Raw genomic sequence first — 23,338 nt, forward strand, 5'->3', positions numbered from 1 at the left:
AAATTCTATTGGTTAATGCTATAAGCTTTGACTATGGTGTTCCCTTGGCTCTCTTGATAGCTCTTCTTGGGTTTGTATACTTCTCTCTCTTTCAACTCAAATAGCTTTACCATATGTATTCTTGATAAAGTAATGGTCAATTCTACTCCTTAAAAATACCTTATAAACATTGTACGCATCTTCTCCAATTCTAGCACAGCATCTTTTCCCTTTTCCTCCCTACTATCATTTAACTCTTTCACTTTACACCTCCTCCAGCTAGATCACCTCCATCCACTGTATGACACATAGAGGTATAATAATTTTAGTCTCAACCCTATCAGGGATATTCCCCTTCCACTTCACCCCCTTCTATGTAACTTACTAGATTTGATTTCTACTTTTCCTCCATTCTGATGAAAGGCTGGTGACCTTTATAAAGAGGCTGCCTGTTCGAGTATTTCCACCATGATGTCACTATTTAAAATAATTTCCTGTAGAGTTCAACAAATAAAGTCAATTGTTAAACCCAAGTAATTTAAGGAAACACACTGTTGAATAAGAGGCTTCTGTTCACAGTGGCCTCACTCTAAGGAAAGTGCAATCCAACATTAACTCAAGTTACTTCTCCCTGGTGCAAACATATTGGAACTGTCACAGGCTTTTCTTTAAAAAATAATATACTGGATGAAGAAACATGCACATTTTAAAAACTTCTATTATCAATTCGTGCTAAATAGATAATGAAAACTATCTGCTGAAAAATCAAATATTTTCAATATTAATCTTTAAATTATTTAAAATTTATCTAGTTAAGTATTTACCTATATCCTAAACACAAGAAAAAAATACATGCAGAAAGAAACTTTTCATGATGTTCAGAGAATCATTTTTATTTTATAGGCCATCAATTATTAGAAACAACCAGCATCTCATATTAAACATGGAGAAACTTAATGCATGCATAATGTAATTCAACTTGCTGAATAAGATGAAGCAAATAATCTGCTGGATGAACTCAGTGAGGGGAAAGTTACCAAAATTCTACATCAGCACTAAGAGTGGAGAGGGGGATATAGCTAGTAAAGTGGAGGTTGATAAGCAAAGACCAGAGAGGATTGATGTACAGAGAATGATGAATGATGGTGGATAGATGGAGCCAGACAAGGAAGGGAAGGGGTGGAGCTGAAGACATACATATATGGATAACAATGGAGGTAGGCGAGTAAAGAAGCAGAGGCACATGGACTCAAGTGCAGGAGGGGAGAGTGTAGGAAGAGACTGAGGGGATGGTGATCATCAGGAACACGGAGATTACTGGTGTTGAAATTTAATGCGAGGAAAGTGATCATAGGAACCATTAGGGGTGAGATGAAAGGCACATGGAACCAGAACCAGATTGGATGGGGTGTGGTTGGTGAGATGGGGGTTGCAGGCAGATGAGATGTGTGGATTTTGGGTTGATGGAACTGGGAGGGGAGTATGGAAAGGAGATAGGGCAGGGAAGAAACTCACTGGAGGTGACAGTCACCTGAAATTGAGAAGTTTAATGTTCGTGCTATTGGGCTGTATACTTCTCAGGTGTATTGCTTACTCTGGCTGTCAAGAACAGACAGGTTAGTGTGGAAATGGAACAGGAAGTTGAAATATCTGCTCAAACAGCTGAGTTCCACTTGCAGATTGTGTGTTACTCCAGATCTCAGTATCAGCAGTCTCTTAAGTCTCCTCTGGATAAGATATATTATGTTAAAATATCCAATTAGAAACAACATTAAGTTCATTATAGCTCTACTGCAAAGTAACAGATGCTTCAAAGCAATATGCCTATTACTGTTTTTAAACAGTAGAGGAAAGGATAGTATTTGTGGAAATGAATGTCATCTGTGACTAGCACAGTACTGCCGAGACTCAAAAATGAACACCGCTTCAGTGTTTAAGCTTATACTCTTCTCCAATTTACAGTCACAAATTTCAGAAGTAAACTTGGAAAAATAATGCATCGTCTCCTGTAAGAAAAGGACCCATTGTTTGGCCCTTCAGTCAAAAGTAAATATTGTTACTTGAACACAGCTAAAGCTTTCAAAAGAATACTTTGATAACTTCAACCTTTCTAATCACATTATAATATTATTTGTAATGCATAAACATCCAAGTGCTTTAATGTGTCATTTGAAAGTAACTGCAGTACTCTGTTGTGTAGTGCTTTATTTGGGTTACATCATTGCCCACACTTGTAAGCAGATATAAAGAGCCAACTACAACAAGATGAAATAATTTGTACAATTCTGTTAATGTATCTCAGTAATTATCTTTCCAGTGTATGTATACACAGACACAAGCCCAGATCCAAGCTATGATTACATAACTGCTTCAGCTGAAAGAATACCCATTTTTTCTTGAAAACAACATACTGATCAGCAGATTGTTTGAGAGAGAAATAACCAACAGTTCCCTTATACATCACCACTCAAAAAGAGATTGTTAGTGACAGGAACACTATAAATTATGGTTTTGTTCTACAGGCCAATACCTATGCTCAGCAGTCATCGGTCATCTCTTCTGGGCTAGATGCCTGACAGGTGCTGGGTGGGTTGAACACAGATGGATCACTAATCCCTAAACGCAGATCAAAAAAGCGTGTAGAACTTGTAACATTGTAGCTCTTGGTGTAAGTTTCTTGCACTGGATAGCAATCCTTTACAGTGTAAACTCCAACCCATGTTTCAACTGTGGAAAACAAGCAGAAATACAAAAAAAGATAAAAGTAGCCCAATGTTATTTTGAGATATAATTAATCAATTACATACCAAAATTAAAACAGGAAATTATAACCCAAAATAAAATCTAGATCAACTGGGAAAGTGGGCAAAAGAATTGTAGATGTACTATTTTGGGAAGTTAAGACAGGGTAGAAGTTGCACAGTAAATAGCAGGACATTGGGGAATACCATTGAGCAGAGACACCTTGGAGAACAGATACAGTTTTCCAAAACTAATGACAGAGGTACAGTAACATAAGGTGGTGAATAAGGCGTATGATATGCCTGCCTTCATTGATGGGGCATTGAGTACAAGAGTTGAGATGTCATGCTATAGCCTCTGGTGAAAGAGAACTGGAATATTGTGACAAACAAGAGAGAATCTGCAGATGCTGGAAATCCAAGCAACACACACAAAATGCTGGAGGAACTCAGCAGGCCAGGCAGCATCTACGGAAAAAAGTGCAGTTGACGTTTCAGATCCTGCCGAAGGGTCTTAGTCAAAAATGGCAACTCTACTTTTTCCCCATAGATGCTGCCTGGCCTGCTGAGATCCTCAAGCATTTTGTCTAGAATATTTTGTGCAGTTCTGGTAGTCACACTACCGGAAGGCTGTGATTAAGCCAGAGAGGGTGCAGAAAAGACTTATAAGGATATTGCCAAAATCGGTAAGCTTGAGTTATGAGGACAGACAGGATAGTCTGGGACTGTTTTCCCCTGGAGTGAAGGTTGCTGAGGAGTGAGGGGTATAGATGAGGTAAATAGTCACACATTTTATCTAAGGGTAGAGAAGTCTAAAACTAGTGGGTATTGGTGCAAGTTGAGAAGGGATAGATATAAAGGGGACCCAAGAAATAAGTTTTTGATACAGAGGATGTTGAGTACATGGAACAACTGCCTGAGGAAGTGGTAGAAGAGGTACATTTACAACACATTAAAAATATGTCTAGACAATTTCATGAGTCAGAAGGTTTTAGAGGAATATGGGTCAAAATGTAGAGAAATGGGACAAGCTTAGAGAGGCTCATTTCTGTGCTATGTTATTCTATGACTCCAAGGAAAGACATCCAAGGACATCCATGGAAAGAGAAACAAGAAAGAGAAAGAGAAACAAAATGCTTCAGGTTCTGGACACTATCAGAACTGGGAAAGATATAGATCTGTTTCTACAAATACTGCCGGACTTGCTGAATGTTTCAAGTATTTGGTTTTTATTATAGATTTCCAACATCTACAATTGCTAAATTTTATATTGTGAAAGTGCATTCCCTCACAGTTAACCTGCCTGCTAACTTGTTATGATTCATGTATTGGAACACCTCCATCTCTCTGAACTTATTTGACTTTTACTTCTGCGGAAGTTATGGTAAGGCAAGGGTTTAAGACAACATTTGGGTAAGAATAGCCTGCGGCATTTGCAGTCAAGTGAGACCACCTCTGTTGACTACAGATGAAATAGGAATAACGGAAAGATCTGAAACACATCCAACAACTAAAGGACAAATGCTTTACTAACTTCAAAATATCATCGGTTGTCAGGTTGAAGTTTTGATTGACTTTTAATACCTCAGTTGAGAACGGTAACTGATCTTGCAAGTAAGGAATTCAAACATATACGGTACAATTTACCAAGTGGTCAATATCAGGAACTGATATGTCAATTCTATGTGCAAAAAAAAAAGTATCTGTTCAGACTTCAGAACAATGTGTGTGACAGGGGCCCATGCCATTCTTCTGGTGCACAAGTTGAAATAAAAAGAATGTTTCACTACTAAGAGTGTGTGTGTCCTGGGCCCAGTTATTTTATTTTATTATCAGCGATGACAATTTCTCTTACTGAAGTGTATGACATCATACTTTGTCATATTAAACTTCCTTAGCCAGGTTTTCACCAAATTATTCACTTATTTAGTCCCTCCTCCCCCCTCCACCCCACACACAAATTCTACAACAGCAAATTTAATTTTACATCTCAAATTATTGGGCGGTGATCTGTGAATTCAGTAAGGTTGAATATCTATAACCTGAATATCTAAGGAGGATCATACCCTTTTATAAAATATCATAATAGACCATTTCACCTATTTTCATATCATCTGCAAACTTGGAAACTCTACATTTGTTCACTCAACCATGTCAATAATGTAAATAGTAAATGATTGAGGACCAAAAACCAAATGCCAAGATACTGCATTTGTTTTAACCTCCAACCAGAAAAGGACCCATCTATTCCAACTCTGTTTTCTATGTGATGGCCAGTTTTCAATCGACAATAAACACTGCCTTTGTTACTTTGGGCTTTTAATTCAAGCACTGGTCTCTTTTGAGACATGCTGTCAAATGCCTTTTGGAAATCTAAATACACTTTGGTCTCTTTCAATGCTCCATGTCATATCTTCAACAAATTAAAGTAGATTCCCTGGGGGTCAGATTTAAAGGACCATCCCATTTTAAGTTGGATACAGGGTGCTCCAGGGCAGATAGTGTCATATATCGATGATAAATTAAACTCCCAGAATTATATGCCCACATCAGGAACGAAAGCCTGGGATAGGGACATATCTGAATTGGGACAACACTTAGACTGGGATGCGATTTGGGATAACACTACCGGTGCTTCGTAAAACCCAAATCATTGGTATATACACTTGAAATTTTGTCATAGAGCATATTTAACACCGAGAATTAGACATCAAATGGGACTGGTTCCTGACCCACATTGCTCATTTTGCCCCCACGGAACCATTGGCTCTTTTATACATGTTGTATGGGAATATCCTGGGATTTTTGGTTTGTGGGGGAAGGTTATCAGTACTCTTACAGAACTAATGGGGGTACAATTAGCAATAGACCCTGCTGTACATCTTCTAAATGATGACTCACACCTTTCCCTTACAGAAAAAAAACACGCAAAGTCTGGCTGGCAGGCCTAACTGCAGCTAAGAAGATTGTAGTCCAGCGTTGGAAACCTCCCCATGATATTTCAGATACTCCCTGGCTTCGGAGCTTTTTGGACATTTCTTACTTGGAACATTCATCAGCAAGAGTAAATGATGCATGACCAAACTCAATCTTAATGTGGACAAATTTGATATCTAATTTAAAAGATCTTTTGTTAAAATAGGAATGCTTTATCTGTGTATGCACCACTATTCAGTTGGTGGGTAGAGGGGAGAGGGGTAGAGGGGGGATGGCAAAGAAGATTGGGGGGTGGCTGGGCTAAACAGTCAAATGTAATTGGCAGTTGGTTGTATTGAATGTAATTTGCTGATGTTTCAATAAAAAATTAGTAAAAAAAAACAAATTAAAGTAGATTTGTCAAGCATGATTTACATCTCATATTGACCCATGAGTTATGTCCTCTTTGATTACCGAATTTGACAAGTTAATTTACAAGAAGGCTACCTTGGCTGATTCCCAATCTTCCATGGGAATTCTCTGAATTCCAGTACCAGTTCTGAAAATTTTCAACCAAGTTATCCACTATCTCTTCAATTTAAGTTTACATTAACATCCTGTAATCCTGTAATGTACAGTGCTGTTGCAAAAGGTAATCTTGTTGGCATTTATAAGTTGCGTACGTACACCTATAATAATAAACTTGAACTTTAAGCAGTCCTTTTAAGCCTTTGAGCACAAACTACAAGGTACCAGTGATTTTTTTTCCCCCTTTAGTACCGTGAGTTTCTTGAATACTTTATCTTTTGTGATTGAGATAGCTTCAAGATCCTCATCTATTACCCGAGGGATCTCTGTACAGTGCTCTTTAGTGAAGATCGATGCAAAAGATTGATTTAACATGTCTGCCATGCGAATCAGTAGGCGTAAACAGGTCAACAAATAGACAGGCAAGATTAGCCCTTAGCAGGCATGTTAGGTCTGAAGGTGAACAATGCAGCAAGTCAGGTCGTTAATATTTTGCTTTTGGTGACCTCAGAAGAACTTCAGCAAATTGCAAACATCAGAGGGAAGCCGTGGACATATTCAAATGCGACTGAGGCCCAAGATAGTGAGTGCATAATAGGACGGCAGAGGAGTGAAGGGCTCAATAAAGAATTTAGAGGAAGAATGCATCCAGAAGTGATGATAGGTGCCACATTGTCTGCCAGGAAAGCTATGTAACAGCAAGAATAAGAGAAGGGCACTAAGAAAGGAATAAGTTATTGACTCAGGTTCAAAAGCAGACTATATGAGGTTTTGTTTGAGTTGCAGGCAAGCAAGACAACAAATTAACAGACCCAAGGCTTGAACCAAGAAATTTCTGTCTGAAAGGTCAAATCTGAGCATGAGGGACATAAATGAGCATGAAATGTTAGTTCATTCACTGACACCAGCTGATGGCTGATTTTGGTCATCCCAGCTACACATAAACCAAGAAGGAATCTTCAGCAGCTAGCCAGTGCTAAGGGTAGGAAATAAAAAGAACATTCATGGTATAATTTAACATTCCCACAAAAAGCACAGAGCAGAACATCAAACTTAAAGACCCAAGATGACAAGTTAAATAGAGAACAAGACAAAAAAAACAAAGACACAAGACACCAAGAGGTTAATGAAGCAAAAAGCCAAGGAGTGAGTGAAATCAGGAATAAAAGGTCATTAACAAATTCACACAACAAATATTAAGAAAAATCCAGAAATGATTTCTAAGTTCATAGAGGTATTGTACAAAAGAATAACGAAGGAAAGAATAGGGTCTATTTGGGACCACGAGATAGGCACATATAGAGTCATGTGTGGGTATGGTTCTCAATGAATATTTTGCAGCCATCATCACAAGATGGGATGTCATTGCTGTAAGCTAAAAATAAGAGTTTTTCAAATATTGGATAGAATAAACATAGCAAAAGAATTCACTATTTTTGAAAGTGGATAAATTACTAGGTCCTGATGAAATATATCCAAGGTGGTCAATAGCAAGGAAGAAAATTGCAAATGATTTGACCATCAATTTTTAATCCTTCCCATGGTGGCACAGGGACCACCCAATGACTGCAGTGTACCATTTGTAAAAGAGACTGAAACTATAGTCCAAGCTATTGTAACCTTTCTATGAAGGGTTACCTGACTTGAAACATTAACTCATTTCTCTCTCCACAGATGCTGCCTGATCTGCTCAGTTTGTCCAGTGCATTTATTCCATTTCAGATTTGCAACTTGTGTTTTTTTAATTACAAGCCAGTTAGTATAAATTTGTTAGGCAAATTATTGGAATCTGTTTAAGGGAGAATACACTAAATGTTCATTTAGAAAGATACAGATTAACCAAGGATAATAAATCTTGATTTATTATAGGAATATTGTGTCTGACTAACTAATTTATCTTTTTGAAAGGATATAAGTAATCTTACAGGAAATATGGTTGCATTGGAGTAGGTGCAGATGAGATTTATGAGGAGGCCGTCAGGAGTGGAGAACATTAATATTAAAGATTCTAAAGATAAGATACGCTGGGGTTGTTTTCTTGGGAATAGGGCTTTTGAAGAAATTCCTAATTTAAGTAGACAAAATTACAAAGGCTCTGGATTAAGTAACGGAGGAGTCAAAAATCTGGAAGGTGGGGAAGTGTAAAGTTAAGGTTGTCAGTAGAAGTAACTAAGAGAGTGAGGAAAAATTATTTTCACCCTGAGCATGGATGGAGTCTGCAACTCATTTCAAAGATTAGATGAGGCAATAACCTGCATCACTTTGGATGTGCACCTGAAGACCAATGATATACAGGGCTAGACTAAGTGCTGTAATGTAGGATTTAGCTAGGTAGCACTTTCTTAACTAGTGTTGTCAATGTTTCCTTTTTTGCTGTAATTTTCTAAAGCCACCTACCATAAAAATCAGTGTGGTGAGGGTGTATGGACAGAAAATATATCACAAATATGTGTAGTACAACAATGTGATTTGATTGCTGCATCACAATTCTGAATTTAGATGTGAATGATTACTTTTTATGTAAAAGTCTAGATAAATTTAGATTACTGTGTTTGAAGATGAAGAAGAGATTTCCTTCTTGGCCAGAACATTGATAGTCTATGGTGGTTTGGGATTCTTCATTGGATTTATTTGGAATAATATTAAAATAATCTTCTAGCTGTAATTTACATGGCATAGAAGTATTAACTCAATATAAACAGCAATGCTTTTGTTTTTGCACAAGAGTTTTTAAATTCTTATCTAATTTTTAACCCAGACTTAAAATCCTTATAACGTGACTGCATCCAACCATCTTTTAAGTACATAGTTACCCAAAATGAAACAGGTACCAAATTTCCTGCAACTGAGAAAAATCTAACTACTTAGCAATGACAAAGTTTGGAAATATGGCTTAAGGGATTAGACGCAAGTAGCTTAACCACTCCTCCCATTACCAGGCCTCCTGCTAATAGAACCCTAGTCTTGTTTGGCAACTATTCAATTTCTAAGCAGTAGAGTCCCAATGCCAGCCAGAAAATGCAACTTACCATACACTAAGTGAGTACTTTTCATGACAGAATAAAATTACTGTTTCAAATAAGATCATTTCTAATTCCAACATTCAATCTAAAATTTGGACTTCCTTCTGAAGGAATCTCAATTCCCAACACAGCAAATTCTCAACAACTTTGCTTCTACAGCTGCAAAATTCTAATCTCAATATTTTTCACAGCAAAAAGTCTGATTGAAATTCTTTAAAAATCAGACACAGTTGAATATACGCAAATACTATTTGCGTAATATTCAAACTAAATAAACTACATTCATATTTACAGAACAAACAGAATGCTTTTGCAGCCAAGTTCAAAGTTTGAAATCGAAATTTACTTTGGACAGACCTTGACATATCTAGTCTCTAGCCAACAGCTAAATAGAAACCTACCTTCTACTAAACTTGCATTTTCAAGTCATTTTTATAGGATCCAAAAGATAGAAAATATATTCAAAACTAGAAAATGCTCTTCATAAAAATTTAAAACACTAAGTCAAATCTTATTTAAATTCTGCATATGTTATCCTATGCACATAGCATGCAGCAATTGTATTCTGATCTGAAAAACAAATCATTAAACTATTTGCCTTCTCAGCAGCTTAAGCAGTACCGGATGATAACAAGTAAATATTTAATGTCTTTTTAAAAACATTAGCCTTTGAGATTATATAGATATTTAGACAAGAGAAGATCAATGAGAGGAATAAAAGATTTGCATTTATATTTATCAGCTGGGCCAACTTGGTAAATTGAATGTGTTATCTTAAAACCTCTACCTCAGTCTGCACCTGCACAGGCCACGAGTTGTTATTTGATTCAGGAGATCACATTATGCTTTAAATATATTGCTACAAAGACCAAGAACTGGTTTGTCAGCCCTTTTGCAATAAGTTTATAATGATACAATGAATCAGATCAAAAACAGCATTACAAAAGACATCCAATTCCACAGGTTGGAATTTGCAGCAGGGCTAATTTGGGGATGGGGGGAAATTAGGTAGGTCAATTGGATGAGCTTGTTTGAAGGAAAATGAACAAATGGCAAGTGAAAAGCTTTTAAGACTGAGATATCAAGAGTTTGGGATTGAGATATCAACATGCTGCCGCATGTTCCTCTTAAGGTGAAGGGTAAACCTGGCAAGTTCAAGGAATCCTGGCTGACAAGAAATATTGCAGCTCTAGTCAAGAAAAAAAAAAGTAAGCATGCATTTGGTTCAGGAGGTCGGGGAGTGTATCCCTTCAAGACTATAAAAAGATTAAGAATATACTACAGAGAGAAATCAAAACAAAGAGAGGATACAACATGTATCTGTCAGGTAGGGTTAAGGAAAATCCCAAGAGGTTCTAAAGAGTAAAGAGTAAAAGGTGGCTAGAAAGAGAGTAGGTTCCCTGAGATTAGCAGGGCCACCTAAGTCTTGAGCCACAGGAAAGGAATGGGATTTTTAACAAATTTCTCCTCAGTGTTTAATGCCTCACAGTGCATTAAGATGGACAAATCTGCAGGACCTGAATGAGCTGTGGGAGGTTACTGAAGAAAAGTGAAGAAAATGCCGAGATTCTTTGCTTCATTGTTAATCCCTGGTGAAGTCCCCAAAGGTGACTAACATTGTCATGTTGTTTAAAGGCAGCAAGGACAAGGTAGGGAACTAAAGGCTGGTCAGCCTGACATCAGATACTAGACGAAATTCAAAGCAATATAAATCTACCAGCATCTGGATAGGCTGTCTAATTAGGTGGAGTCAGCATATGTGCAAGGGAGATTGCGGCTGACAAATCTTGTAAATTTATTGAGGTAACTAGAAGTATACAGGTGTCCCCTGCTTTACGCCGCTCTGTTTTTACAAAAGACCTACATTAGTAACCTGTTTTCGCCTTACAACGAGAATTTTTGCTTTTATGAAAATTGTTCCCATATAAATTAATGGTTCTTTGCTTTACGCCATTTCAGCTTAAGAAAGGTTTCATAGGAATGCTCTACCTTTAGGGCAGTGGATGTCATCAAGTTGATCTTAGCAAAGCTTTGACAAAGTCCTGCATGACAGCCTGGTATAGAATCCAGGGAGGGCTAGTAAGGTGGATTCAAAATTGACTCAAAGGTAGGAAGCTAAGGGTGGTGGTTGAATGTTATTTCTCAGAATAGAAACTGGTGACTAGGAGTGTGCCGCAGGGATCAATGTTGTTATTCATCACTGATATAAATGATTTGGATGTGAATGTACATGGCTCAATCAGTTAAGTTTGCAGATGATACAAAATTGGGAAGAGTTGTTGATAGTGAAGTAGGTTCTTGTGGATTACAGTGGAGTTGTAATCAGTTAGAGAGGTGGGCTGAAGGATGGCAAGTGGATTTTAATATGGATAAGTTTGAGAGGATGCATTTTGGATAATCAAATCAGATGAGGTCTCATATTATGAATTGAAGGGCACTAGGGATTAAAATGGAACAGATTACAAGTGGCATGGTCATTGAAAACAGTGTCACAAGTAGACAAAGTGGCAAAACAGGTGTTTAGCATGCTAGCTTTCATCAGTCAGGCATTGACGATAGGAGCTGGGATATTATATTGCAGTTGTACAAGTCGCTCATGAAACTGTATTTGGAGTACCGTTTACTGTTTTGGTCACCCTGTTAAAGTAGTTACACTGGAAAGAGTGCAGAAAGAATTTACAAGAATGTTGCCAGTACTGGAGCAAATTATGAGAGGTATGGACGAGGTGGATATGTCCAAAATTGAGGTGCATAGATTTAGGATGTGAGGGGAAAGATTTATAAGGGACCCAAGGGGCAACCTTTTCCCCACACAGGTCTGATGAGTAAATGGAAAGGTCTGCCAGAGGAAATGGAAGAGGCAGGTTTAATAGTATCATTTAAGAAGCGCTCAGCTAGGTACATTAAAGGATGTATATGTGATGAATGCAGAAAATAGGGACACCATACGGTAAGGACATGTTGGGCAGAAGAGCCTGTGTCCATTCTGTATTACTCCATGACACTATTCACATATAACGGCCATTAAATACTAGAAACATTCTTTAATGCACACCAATATTTGAAACTACCACTATACTCAATAATTTAAATGATCCAGTAGCTTAAAACAAAACCAGAAGACACGTCATAGGAGAATTAGGACATTCAGCCCATTGAGTCTGCTCTGCCATTCCATCACAGCTGATTTGTTACACCTCTCAATCTCATTCTCCTGCCTTCTCCATGTAACGATTGACGCCCTGACTAAGGTTCTTGCTTCAACCTCCACTTTAAATATACTCAATGACTTTGCCGCCACAGCCGCCTATGGCAATGAATTCTGCAGATTCACTACCCTCTGGCTAAAAAAATTCCTCATCTCTGTTCTAAATGCAGGCTATGGCCTTTGGTCCTAGACTCACCCATTTAGGAAATATCCTCCCTACATCCACTCTAGCCAGACCTTACAATATTAAATAGGTTTAAATCTTTGTTCATTCTTCTAAACTCCAGCAACGTAAAGGCTCAGAGCCATTAACCTTTTCATTCCTGGAATCAAATATAACACCTTCGATCCTGTATTCATCATCCTTTTAAATGTTGGCCATTTTCCCCATCATCTTCCTGTCCTTCCTCACAGTCGCACTAGACACAACATCTATTTGTATATCAAAACAAGGTTTTATATACAGCGCTTTAGAATATCACAAGTTCGAAATTTTGCTAGGCTATCCGGGATATTATTGCAGATGTCAGTAGTGAATTCAGTGGAAATATTCAGTTAATTTATACAAATTAAGATATCAAAAGCCTAACAAAAAGTAAGTTTTAGGTTTCAACTTTTATTGCTCATTGCATGTAATGGTGCCTTTATTAACATTTGTTTCAATTTGTTTACTCTCAGAAGAGTTCATGGGTCAATGGGAAATGTGTAGTAGTGTAGGCCTCTGTTAGTCTCGATAGACCATGGATTTGCGCCTTGAAAAGTTTCCAGGGTGCAAGCCTGGGCAAGGTTTTTTTTAAAATGGAAGACCTGCAGTTGCCCAAGCTGCAAGTCTCCCCCCTCCACGTCACCGATGTTGTCCAAGGGAGGGGCATTAGGACCCATACAGCTTAGCACCAGTACCATCACAGAGCAATGTGTGGTTAAGTGCCTTGCTCAAGGACACACACGCAGCCTCAGCCAAGGCTCGAACTAGTGACCTTCAGATCACTAGACGAGCGCCTTAACCACTTGGCTACGTGCCAACTATGGGAAATGTATGTGGTTTTGATATTGTTGCAATATTTTAAAATCAATGAGACTTATAATAGGGGGATTGTATCAGACATCAACTTTTTGTTGAACTACCTCCATCCACTGGGAATAAAATTGCATTGAAGTTCACTGGAAGAAATCCCAATCTTAATATCTTCAATACTTTTCGTCTCAATCAGCTAAAGTATCACCATCTAATGCACCTCTACAAATAGCACGCTGCTTACATTTACGAGCAGGTTTCCTATCAGACCATTCTTGAACCTCAATCTGGTCTCCTGGCCCACCGATGTTGTACTGATCTTCATACGTGGAGTTATCAGGAATATCATATGGGTCCCATGGCTCAAGAAGAGGCAGTTTGGTACACTGCTTTGTCACTTGCTCAATCTTGAAAAGCACTGGGTTTTTAAACAAATAAATGTATTCATAAAATCTAGAAAGAACAAAAAGAAAGTCAGGGGGCATATACAGAGATATTGGACATCTGAAAGAAAAACAGAAAATAATGCAGATACTTTAGTGACTTACCGCAATGTTGTCAAATGATGTAAATTCTGCATCCGTTTCTTAAAAGTTACCAACTGCCTATCCATGATATCTTTTAATGGAACCCAATCTCCCATAGTTTATTTTGTTTAGATTTAGAATCCTAACTTCAAAATGAATTATTGCACCTTTCATCTTAATGATTGATGTCATGGTCACTACTTCCTAATGAACTTTGCCCTACAAGTTTTAACTAACATTTTCTCATTGAAAAATATGAAGGATAATCTTCTTCCAGTTGGCTGCTCAACAAAATGATACAAAAAGTCATCCCACACACTACAGGAATTCTTCCTTTGGAGTATTATTGAAGATTTAGTTTGTCTTGACTGTAAGTAAAATAAAGTTACCAACAATTATAGTAGTATTGTCCATGATACATTCACCCTCCATTTCCTGTTTGCTGTCCCCTGTATTACCTTGATAATTTGAAATATAGACAACTTCAACCAATAGTTCTCATGCATTTGTTTATTTGCTCTAAGCAGGCCCACTCCTTTACACTTCGGTGCTGGAAATGACATGAAACAATTTTGAATCTTGAAATTGACATTATTCTTTATTAGCAGTGACATACTAACTGGTTTTCTCTTTTATTAAGTTCACATATATGATAAAATTTTAGTGTGCTGAATGCAGAAGCTAGTAGATTGAAAGATGACAACCAAGGAAACTAGTTTGTTTTGTAATGAGGCAGGATGGGGTGGTAGGGGAAACAGATGCTAAAAAGTGAGCAAATGCATGAGGAGGCTTCATCGACCAACACAGAAGGGAAAACAAGTTTCCTGAAAGAATGGAAGACTTAAAATGTCCTGAAACAGAAGACCTTATCTTAAAGTCAGATGCAACAGAGAAACTGGGAGAAAGGGGAGTCATCACGATAAGAGACAGGGTGCAAAGAAGTGTAGTCATAGAGTCTTAAAGGATGAAAGCAGTCCCTTCAGCCCAAAGTCCATGGGGACTGTGTTGTCCAGTAAGCTAGTACCACATGCCTGCATTTGGCCCATGGCCCTCTAAACCCCTATCCCCGTACTTAACAAGATGGCCTTTAAACATTGCTAATGTGCCTGCCTCAATCATTATTTTTGCCTCATCATCTCGCGGCAAATACGCAACCCTCTGTATGTAAATGCTGCTCCTGATGTCCCTTTGAAATGTCTCCCTCTCATCTTAAACCTATGTCACCCCCACCCTTGCTAGGGGCCAAAAAGACAATGTGCTTTCACTCTGCCTATGCCACTCATGATCTTGCATACCTCTTCCGGTTACCTCTCAAGTCTCGTGCTCCAAGGAATAAAGTCATAGTTTACACAAACTCACCCCCCACTCCCTCAACTCATCCAGGCAACATCGTGGTAAAGCTTTTCTACACTCATTCTAGTTTAATAACATCTATTCTATAATAGGGTGACCAAACTGCATAATACTCCCAAACTCCTGACCAATGAAAAATCCAGTATGCCAAGCACCTTATTCATCACCCATCTTTCAGCAAACCATGCAGTTGCACTCTGTAGGGCCCTCCCATTCACTGTACAAATCCCACCCTGGTTCAACCATGCAAAAATGAAATACCTCACATTGATACAAACTGAAAGCCATTCACCAATCCCCATCCCATTTACCACTTGATCAACATTCACCTGTAATTTTTTATGACCTTCCACTCTGCTAAACACCAGCTATTTTAGCATCATTTGAAAACTTGCAGGCACTCAAATCATTTACAAAAAATACAAAGGTTTCAGCACCGACCCCCGTGGCACACTACAAATTACAGGCCTCCAGTCTGAAAAACAACCCTTGATCATCACCCTTTGCTTTCAGCAGTGAGCCAATTATTAACCAATTAGCTATTTTCCCCAGATTGCATGTTATTTAACCTTCCAGACTAGCCTGCTATGTGGGACCTTTTCAAAGGCTTTGTTAAAGTCCATGTAGACAACATCCACTGCCCTAAAAGAACTCCAAGAGATTTGTCAGACACGACTTCCCACACATAAAACAGTGTTGAGTTCCCTGGATCATAATGTGTGTCTCTAAATTTTGGTAGATCCTGTCCCTCAGAACCCCCAACGTCAGACTAACTGCCCTATAGTTTCCTGGTTTATTTTTTATTACCCTTTTTAAACAATGGCACCAGATTAGCCACTCTGCAGTCCTCCAAAGCTCACTTGGGGTCAGAGATGAAGCAAAAAATCTCTGTAATTTCTTCATTAGCTTCCCACAAGGTCTGAGAATGCAGCAGGCCAGGCATTGGGGATTTATCATTTTAATGCACTTTGGCTGGTGGGGTGGAGCTATGTCTCTACCGAAGGAAGTACAAGGCAGTCCTTCCTTCCCCTAACCTACAGGTGACCCTTGGGCAAGGTGTAGCACCTGCTTAGTTCCCCCCCCCCAAATCAGGGTCACTCAAAGCCATGGGAGCAGGTGGTGGATGGTTGTATAAACAGCTGGTGCGTATTACAAGTCCTGGGTATGCAACCAGTGACATAGACAATCTCTGCAGAGTATTGACACTGGCTGAGGTCAACTGTCTTGTAAAGACACTGGCCAGAAGAAGACAAGGGCAAACCACTTCTGTAGAAAAATTTCCCAAGAATGATCATGGTCTTAAAGACCATGATCGTCCACACCATCCGACACAGCACATAATGATGATAATGAATGTACTTTAGAAACTCCAATACCTCTTCCCTGCTAACCTGTGTGATACAAGACATCATCACTGATTTAACTTATTTCTTTAGCCTCCATTGTTTTCCACAATAGAAAGTTAAAAGGAATTGTCATTAAAAAGTTTTATCCATGTCCTCTGGCTATACACAGACAGCTAAACAGATATTTAAGGGGACCTGTTCTTTCCCTAGTGATCACCATTTTAACGTCCCTATAAAACCAACCTGGTATATTGTGTCACCTTGCATACCTGATCCCTCTTATTGCAACACACACAAAATGCTGGTGGAACACAGCAGGCCAGGCAGCATCTATAGGGAGAAGCAATGTCGACATTTCGGGCCGAGACCCTTCGTTAGGACTAACTGAAAGGAAAGATAGTAAAAGATTTGAAAGTAGGAGAGGGAGGGGAAAATGCAAAATGATAGGAGAAGACCAGAGGGGGTGGGGTGAAGCTGAGAGCCAGAAAGGTGATTGGCAAAAGGGATACAGAGCTAGAGAAGGGAAAGGATCATGGGACGGGAGGCCGAGGGAGAAAGGGGGAGGGGAGCACCAGAAGATGGAGAACAGGCAGAGTGATGGGCAGAGAAAGAAAAAAGGGAGGGGGGGAAAGAACAAAAAAAACTAAATATATCAGGGATATCCAACTTTCACCCTGCCCTCAAATTTACCTGGCCTATTTCTGACACCTCCCTCCCCTTTCTTGATCTTTCTGCCTCCATCTCTGGAGACGGCCTATCCACTTATATCTACTATAAGCCTACAGACTCTCACAGCAACCTGGGCTCTTCCTCTTCCCACGCTGTCTCTTGCAAAAATGCTATCCCCTTCTCACAACTCCTCTGTCTCCACCACATCTGCTCTCAGGATGAGGCTTTTCATTCCAGGATGAAGGAGATATCCTCATTTTTTTAAACAAAGGGGCTTCCCTTCTTCCACCATCAACTCTGCTCTCAAACGCATCTCTCCCATTTGCCGCACATCTGCCCTCACCCCATCCACCCACCACCCCACTCAGGATAGGGTCCCCCTTGTCCTCACCTACCACCCCACCAGCCTCTGGATCCAACGTATAATTCTCTGTAACTTCCACCACCTCCAACGGGATCCCACCACCAAGCACATCTTTCCCTCCCCACTCTTTCTGCTTTCCGCAGGGATCTCTCCCTAAGTGACTCCCTTGTCCATTCATCCCCCCATCCCTTCCCACTGATCTCCTTCCTGGCACTTATCCTTGCAAGCGGAACAAGTGCTACACCTGCCCTTACACTTCCTCCCTCACCACCATTCAGGGACCCAGACAGACCTTCCAGGTGAGGCGACACTTCACCTGTGAGTCAGCTGGTGCGGTATACTGCATCCGGTGCTCCCGGTGTGGCCTTTTATATATTGGTGAGACCCGACACAGACTGGGAGACCGTTTTGCTGAACACCTATGCTCGGTCCGCCAGAGAAAGCAGGATCTCCCAGTGGCCACGCATTTTAAATCCACGTCCCATTCCCATTCTGATTTGTCTATCCATGGCCTCCTCTACTGTCAAGATGAATCCATACTCAGGTTGGAGGAACAACACCTTATATACCGGCTGGGTAACCTCCAACCTGATGGCATGAACATTGACTTCTCTAACTTCCGTTAATGCCCCTCCTCCCCTTCTTACCCCATCCCTGATATAGTTTTTTTTTGTTCCCCCCCCCCCCTTATTTTCCTTTCTCTCTCTGCCCATTACTCTGCCTGTTCTCCATCTCCCTCTGCTGCTCCCCTCCCCCTTTCTTTCTCCCTCAGCCTCCCATCACATGATCCTTTCCCTTCTCCAGCTCTGTATCCCTTTTGCCAATCACCTTTCCAGCTCTCAGCTTCACCCCACCCCCTCCTGTCTTCTCCTATCATTTTGCATTTCCTCTCCCCCTCCTACTTTCAAATCTCTTACTATCTTTCCTTTCAGTTAGTCCTGACAAACGGTCTCGACCCGAAACATCGACATTGCTTCTCCCTATAGATGCTGCCTGGCCTGCTGCGTTCCACCAGCATTTTGTGTGCGTTGCTTGAATTTCCAGAATCTGCAGATTTCCTTCTGTTTGCCTTTAAGATCCCTCTTATTTCTTCTTTTTGACCTCCTAACTTCTATCAAGTGCATTCCTACACTTGTAAACATCAAACCCTTCACTAGTTGCCAATTGCTTACAGTGCATGACTCCTTCATTTCCTTAACCTAAACATCAATACCTTTCCTCAACCAGAGTTCCTGAAACTTACCAGCCTTGCCCTTCAGCATATCAGCTCCTCCCTGGGAAGCAACTTGGAGCTAGTACAATTAGCTTACAATCACAAAAGGTCTTCCTAGAACATCTGGATAGCAAAGACACATACATTAGGATGCTGTTCACTGACTACAGCTTGGCATTCATTACTATTATCCCCTCAAAACTAATCAATAAGCTTCAAGGCCAAGGTCTCAATACCATCTTGTGCAACTGGATCCTCAATTTAATCACACACAGACACCAGTCAGTTCAGATTGGCAACATTTCCTTCACAAGCTCCCTCAGTACAGGTCCACAAGGCTGTGTGCTTAGCCCCCTGCTCTACTCACTTTATACTTATGATTAAGGCCAAGCACAGTTTCAATGCCATATTTAAGTTTGCCAATGACACCATGGTCATTGGCCAAATCAAAGATGATGAAAAAACAGCAAATAAGAGAGAGATTGAAAATCTGGCTGAGTCGTGCCATAACAACAACTTCTCACTCAATGTCAGTAAGTCCAAAGAGATGATTATTGACTTCCAGAGGAGGAAACCAGAGATCTTTGGGAGATCAAAGCTGAGAGGGTCAGCAACTTTAAATTCCTCAGGTGTTATCATTTCACAGCATTTGTCCTGGGTCCAAAACACCAGCACAATCATGAAAAAAGCAGAGCAGTGCCTCTATTTTCTTAGACGTTTGTGAAGATTTGGCATGCCGTCTAAGACTTTGACAAAATTCTATAAGCTGTGTGGTATATTGACTGATTGCATCATAGCCTGTTATGAGACTATTAATGCTCTTGTACAAATAACCAACAAAAAGTAGTGGACACAGCCCAGTCCATCACAGGAAAAGCCCTCCCCACCACTGAGCACATGAATATTGAGCACTGTCACAGGAAGCAGCATTCATCATCAAGGACCCCCACCATCCAGGCCAGGCTCTCTTTTTGCTGCTGTCATCAGGAAGGTGATAAATGAGTCTCAAGACCTGCACCACCAGGTTCAGGATCAGTTATTACCCTTCAACCATCAAGCTTTTGAACCAGAGGGGATAATTTCATTCATTTTCATTCGCCCTATCACCGAACTGTTCCCAAAACCCAAGAACTCAATTTCAAGAACTCTTCACCTCATGTTTTTGATATTTATCACTTATTTATTATTATCTTTCATTTTGTATTTGTGCAGCTGTTGATTTTTTCCACATTGGTTGCTGTCTGTCCTGTTGGGTGGGGTCTTTCATTGATTCTATAGTGTTTCCTGTAGTTACTGTGAATGCCTGCAAGAAAATAAATCTCAGGGTTGCACATGGTGACATAAGTACTTTAATCATAAATTTACTTTGAACTTCACTTTAACTAGAACACAAAGATCCTGAACTTTTGACATCATAGTTTTCCAAGGCTCCACTTAACAGACACTCCTTTCTCTACAAACAACCCCCACCAATCTCTAGAAGATCCTACCTAAAGGCTCCAATCTTTCCTCTGCTCTAGTACAGGACCTACCCTGCCAATCAATTGTATCCTTATCCATAACTATTTTAGAACTAATATAAGTGTGGTCACTAGAACCAGAGCTTACTGACAGATAGTTTGCCATTTGCCTTGCCTTATTCCCCAGAAGGAGATCCAGCACTGCACCCTCTCAAGTACTATAGGACCCTCTCTATACAGTTAAAGGAAACTTTCTTCCATATGTTGCAAAGTGCAGTCCAGTAGCTGAAGGAGTTATTGGGTTTATAGTAAATATTAGGGGATTATTTATCTCTTGAAATGGAGATGGATAAATTCCTGTAAAGGACAGAGGAGTCAGAAATGGTCTAAAGGAATATGACAGCAGGTGTAAGTTAGATATTAAAATTAACACATTTAGAAATTTGGCTCTTTCAGGGGTGTTATTAATCTCTTATTGTGAGCAGTGGGCAGTAAAGTCTGAATGCTTTACTGAGAGTTGTTCACTCCACAGCTGATTGGGAAAGCCTATTATTACAGTCAAACGATACAACTCGGCTTTAACTCCACTGGAAAACATGCACCCAATATGTGCCAGCAACTCGTTTCCGGATTTTAGCGGACATTTAGGTGCAGTGCAGATCCTGGCACATTATTTCTAAAGCCTCATGATTGCACTGTCATCACTCAGCGTCGTTAGTCTTCCGCAGTATTTGTACTAGCAGTATACCTACAAAAGAAACGGCTTCTTTTAAGTGTTATTCCGTGGATGAGAAGCATAATAAACACCCATTGCAGATAAACAGGGCAATAGAGTTATGTATTAACCTGAGCCCTTGGGTAACACAGGGCCCTGAGGAGGAGACGGGGGTAGCGGTCATCACACCTGGGATTGCACCTACTTTTTGCAGGGGATGTGGCCCTTCTTCTCATCCACGATCCGGATGCGCTGGTTTTTCCCGTCGTACGAGATTAGCACTCGGCTGTTCCTACCCGTTTTGTGATTATACATGACAGCCCTGCCCTCCCACTGCTGGGGCGCTTGGCACGGCTTAGGCTGCACCGACATCGCGGACTCGAACACCCGGGTAGGTCGGGGCAGGCAGGACACGGACATCAGCCAGCAGGACAGCAACGGCCACACCAACCCCGCACACAGCCAGCCATTCGCCATGGCGACGCCAACTGATTGCACGTGACCGACGTGGGGCCAAAGAGCGGGGGGGGGGGGCAGAAACAGTCACGTGCGTGGGGTCGGGGCGGAAGAGGTCAGCCCTCTGGCAACAACATCCATGGGGCTGAGGGGCGAGCGGGTGGTTGTCCGCTGCCAAACGCGTTTATACAGTACAGGTGCTGGAGATGAGGGATGGAAAACAGCAAACTCATCCTCCTTCCCTGGAGGTCCTGTTCTTATTACTAGCCTCCGGAGTAATGGATTATTTTTTTTTTGGAAAGCTTTGAATTTTATATCCCCCAAAAATCTAGTTGTAGGCGATGATGGATTTTCTGTCATTTCTCTTGTGTATACTCTAGACCATTTTAAAACTGTGAAAATGAAATTCGGTGTCATTTAAACAAATTCTGAGAGGCTGGCCCTTTCAAACTTAAAGTAGCCCCGGAACCTGCTACTCCTGTGTTACTGATTACCACTCTGTGGGAAGGATGTGATTGCACTGAAGGAGGCACAGAGGAGGATCTCAGTGATGGAGCATCACAGTTTATGAGGGTATGCTGATTTATTGCTTTGTAAATGAGAAGCTGAAGAATGAGCTATACAAAATTATAAGGGGTGTAGATAGGGTAGATAATGAGAAATTGTTCCCCTAGCTGATTTATAACTGTGGAGTGTAGCTTTAAGTTAAAGGATAAGTGATTTGAGGAAGAATGTTTTTCACCTAAATAATGGTTGAACTGTCTGAAAATGTAATGGTGTGAGGAAACTTAGAGGAGGTTTGGCCAAGCCATGGGGGAGCAGAGACAATTTAGCAGTGAGTGGTCACTTCAATAAAATACAAAGTAACAGGCCACAAAACAGAGAGAAGATGCTTAACGTGACAAGGTAACTGAAGGCTTGGAGCAACTGATGGAAGTTGGCTGGCTTGATGGATAACCAAAATCTTCCATCTCTCGTTCTTGTTTTACGGCGGTTGGCACCCAGCTGAATGGTGCATTACTGCCACACAAAATCTTGTGGATGAGAGCTGAGTTTAAATAGGCTGCAGGTGATGAGTTGGAAAAGTGGCATGTGATTCCTATCAGCAAGGTGGAGACTGGGAGGTGTCAGTTTGTGCAGGACTGACAGATGGAGGCAGGCACTGTGACAACACTTAAGAAAAACAAACTAACTTTTATTTGGTGAGCATCTGAAAACACCGTGGTGCAGAAAGCTCTAACTAAATGTAGATGGATGCCCAGGTGAGCATCATCGGGGTTGGGGAGAGGATTGCATCAAAACGTTGCAGATTGTTTGTTGCTCCGAATTTCAATATCAGATAGCCAAAAGGCATTTTCCATGCTGTATGAATCTATGATGCTAAGGTGATAGATGTGAACACTGTTGAGTACATTCAAGACTGACATCAATAGGTCTTTGGAGGATATGGAAATTGATCAGCAGGTGGGCTTGAGATAGTGGGTGATATTATTAAACCACCGCGCAAAGAGCAATGTGGTCCTGCAGGCAGAGTTTAGAAGACTTGGGAAGAAGTTAAAATGGAGGACTTTGTAGTGAGTAATCTTTGCGAAAGTGAAGCAAATGAATGCTGAAGGTGTGTAAGAGGTTAGCCGATTCCTGAGGAATTGGGATCATTTCTGAGGGAGAAGGAACATCAGAATGGATTGCACTCCAACAGAAACAGGACCAACTTCTTTGCAGCATGTAGAGTAAGGAAAAACTACAAGCTCTAACTAAAGGTAACAAAACTAATACAAGTTGTAAAAACACAGTTGATATTAAATTAAATCAGCACAAATATCCC

At 40.3% G+C, this 23,338-nt stretch overlaps 1 protein-coding gene across 1 annotated transcript; it reads right to left on the reverse strand.

Annotated features, from left to right (window-relative positions):
- Positions 1–856: 856 nt before the first annotated feature.
- Positions 857–21,563, reverse strand: epdr1 (ependymin related 1). The gene is made up of 3 exons (XM_059973797.1): positions 21,263–21,563; positions 13,655–13,863; positions 857–2,706 (listed from the first exon to the last, which is right to left on the reverse strand). The coding sequence occupies exons 1-3, from the start codon at positions 21,532–21,534 to the stop codon at positions 2,516–2,518; spliced, it is 672 nt and encodes a 223-aa protein (XP_059829780.1). The 5' UTR covers positions 21,535–21,563; the 3' UTR covers positions 857–2,515.
- Between the last annotated feature and the right edge of the window lie 1,775 nt (positions 21,564–23,338).

This window comes from Hypanus sabinus, chromosome 1 (assembly GCF_030144855.1).
Source record: "Hypanus sabinus isolate sHypSab1 chromosome 1, sHypSab1.hap1, whole genome shotgun sequence".
NCBI classification, from domain to species: domain Eukaryota; kingdom Metazoa; phylum Chordata; class Chondrichthyes; order Myliobatiformes; family Dasyatidae; genus Hypanus; species Hypanus sabinus.

Bases quoted from the DNA above. Each gene is read 5' to 3' on its own strand.
- epdr1 (XM_059973797.1), bottom strand. From the start codon at position 21,534: ATGGCGAATGGCTGGCTGTGTGCGGGGTTGGTGTGGCCGTTGCTGTCC. The intron at 13,864-21,262 runs GTAGGTGCAATC...TGTTCTTTCTAG, and splicing joins GGCCACATCCCCTGCAAAAA to ATTTTATGAATACATTTATT. The intron at 2,707-13,654 runs GTAAGCAGCGTG...TGTTTTCCACAG, and splicing joins TAGGAAACCTGCTCGTAAAT to TTGAAACATGGGTTGGAGTT.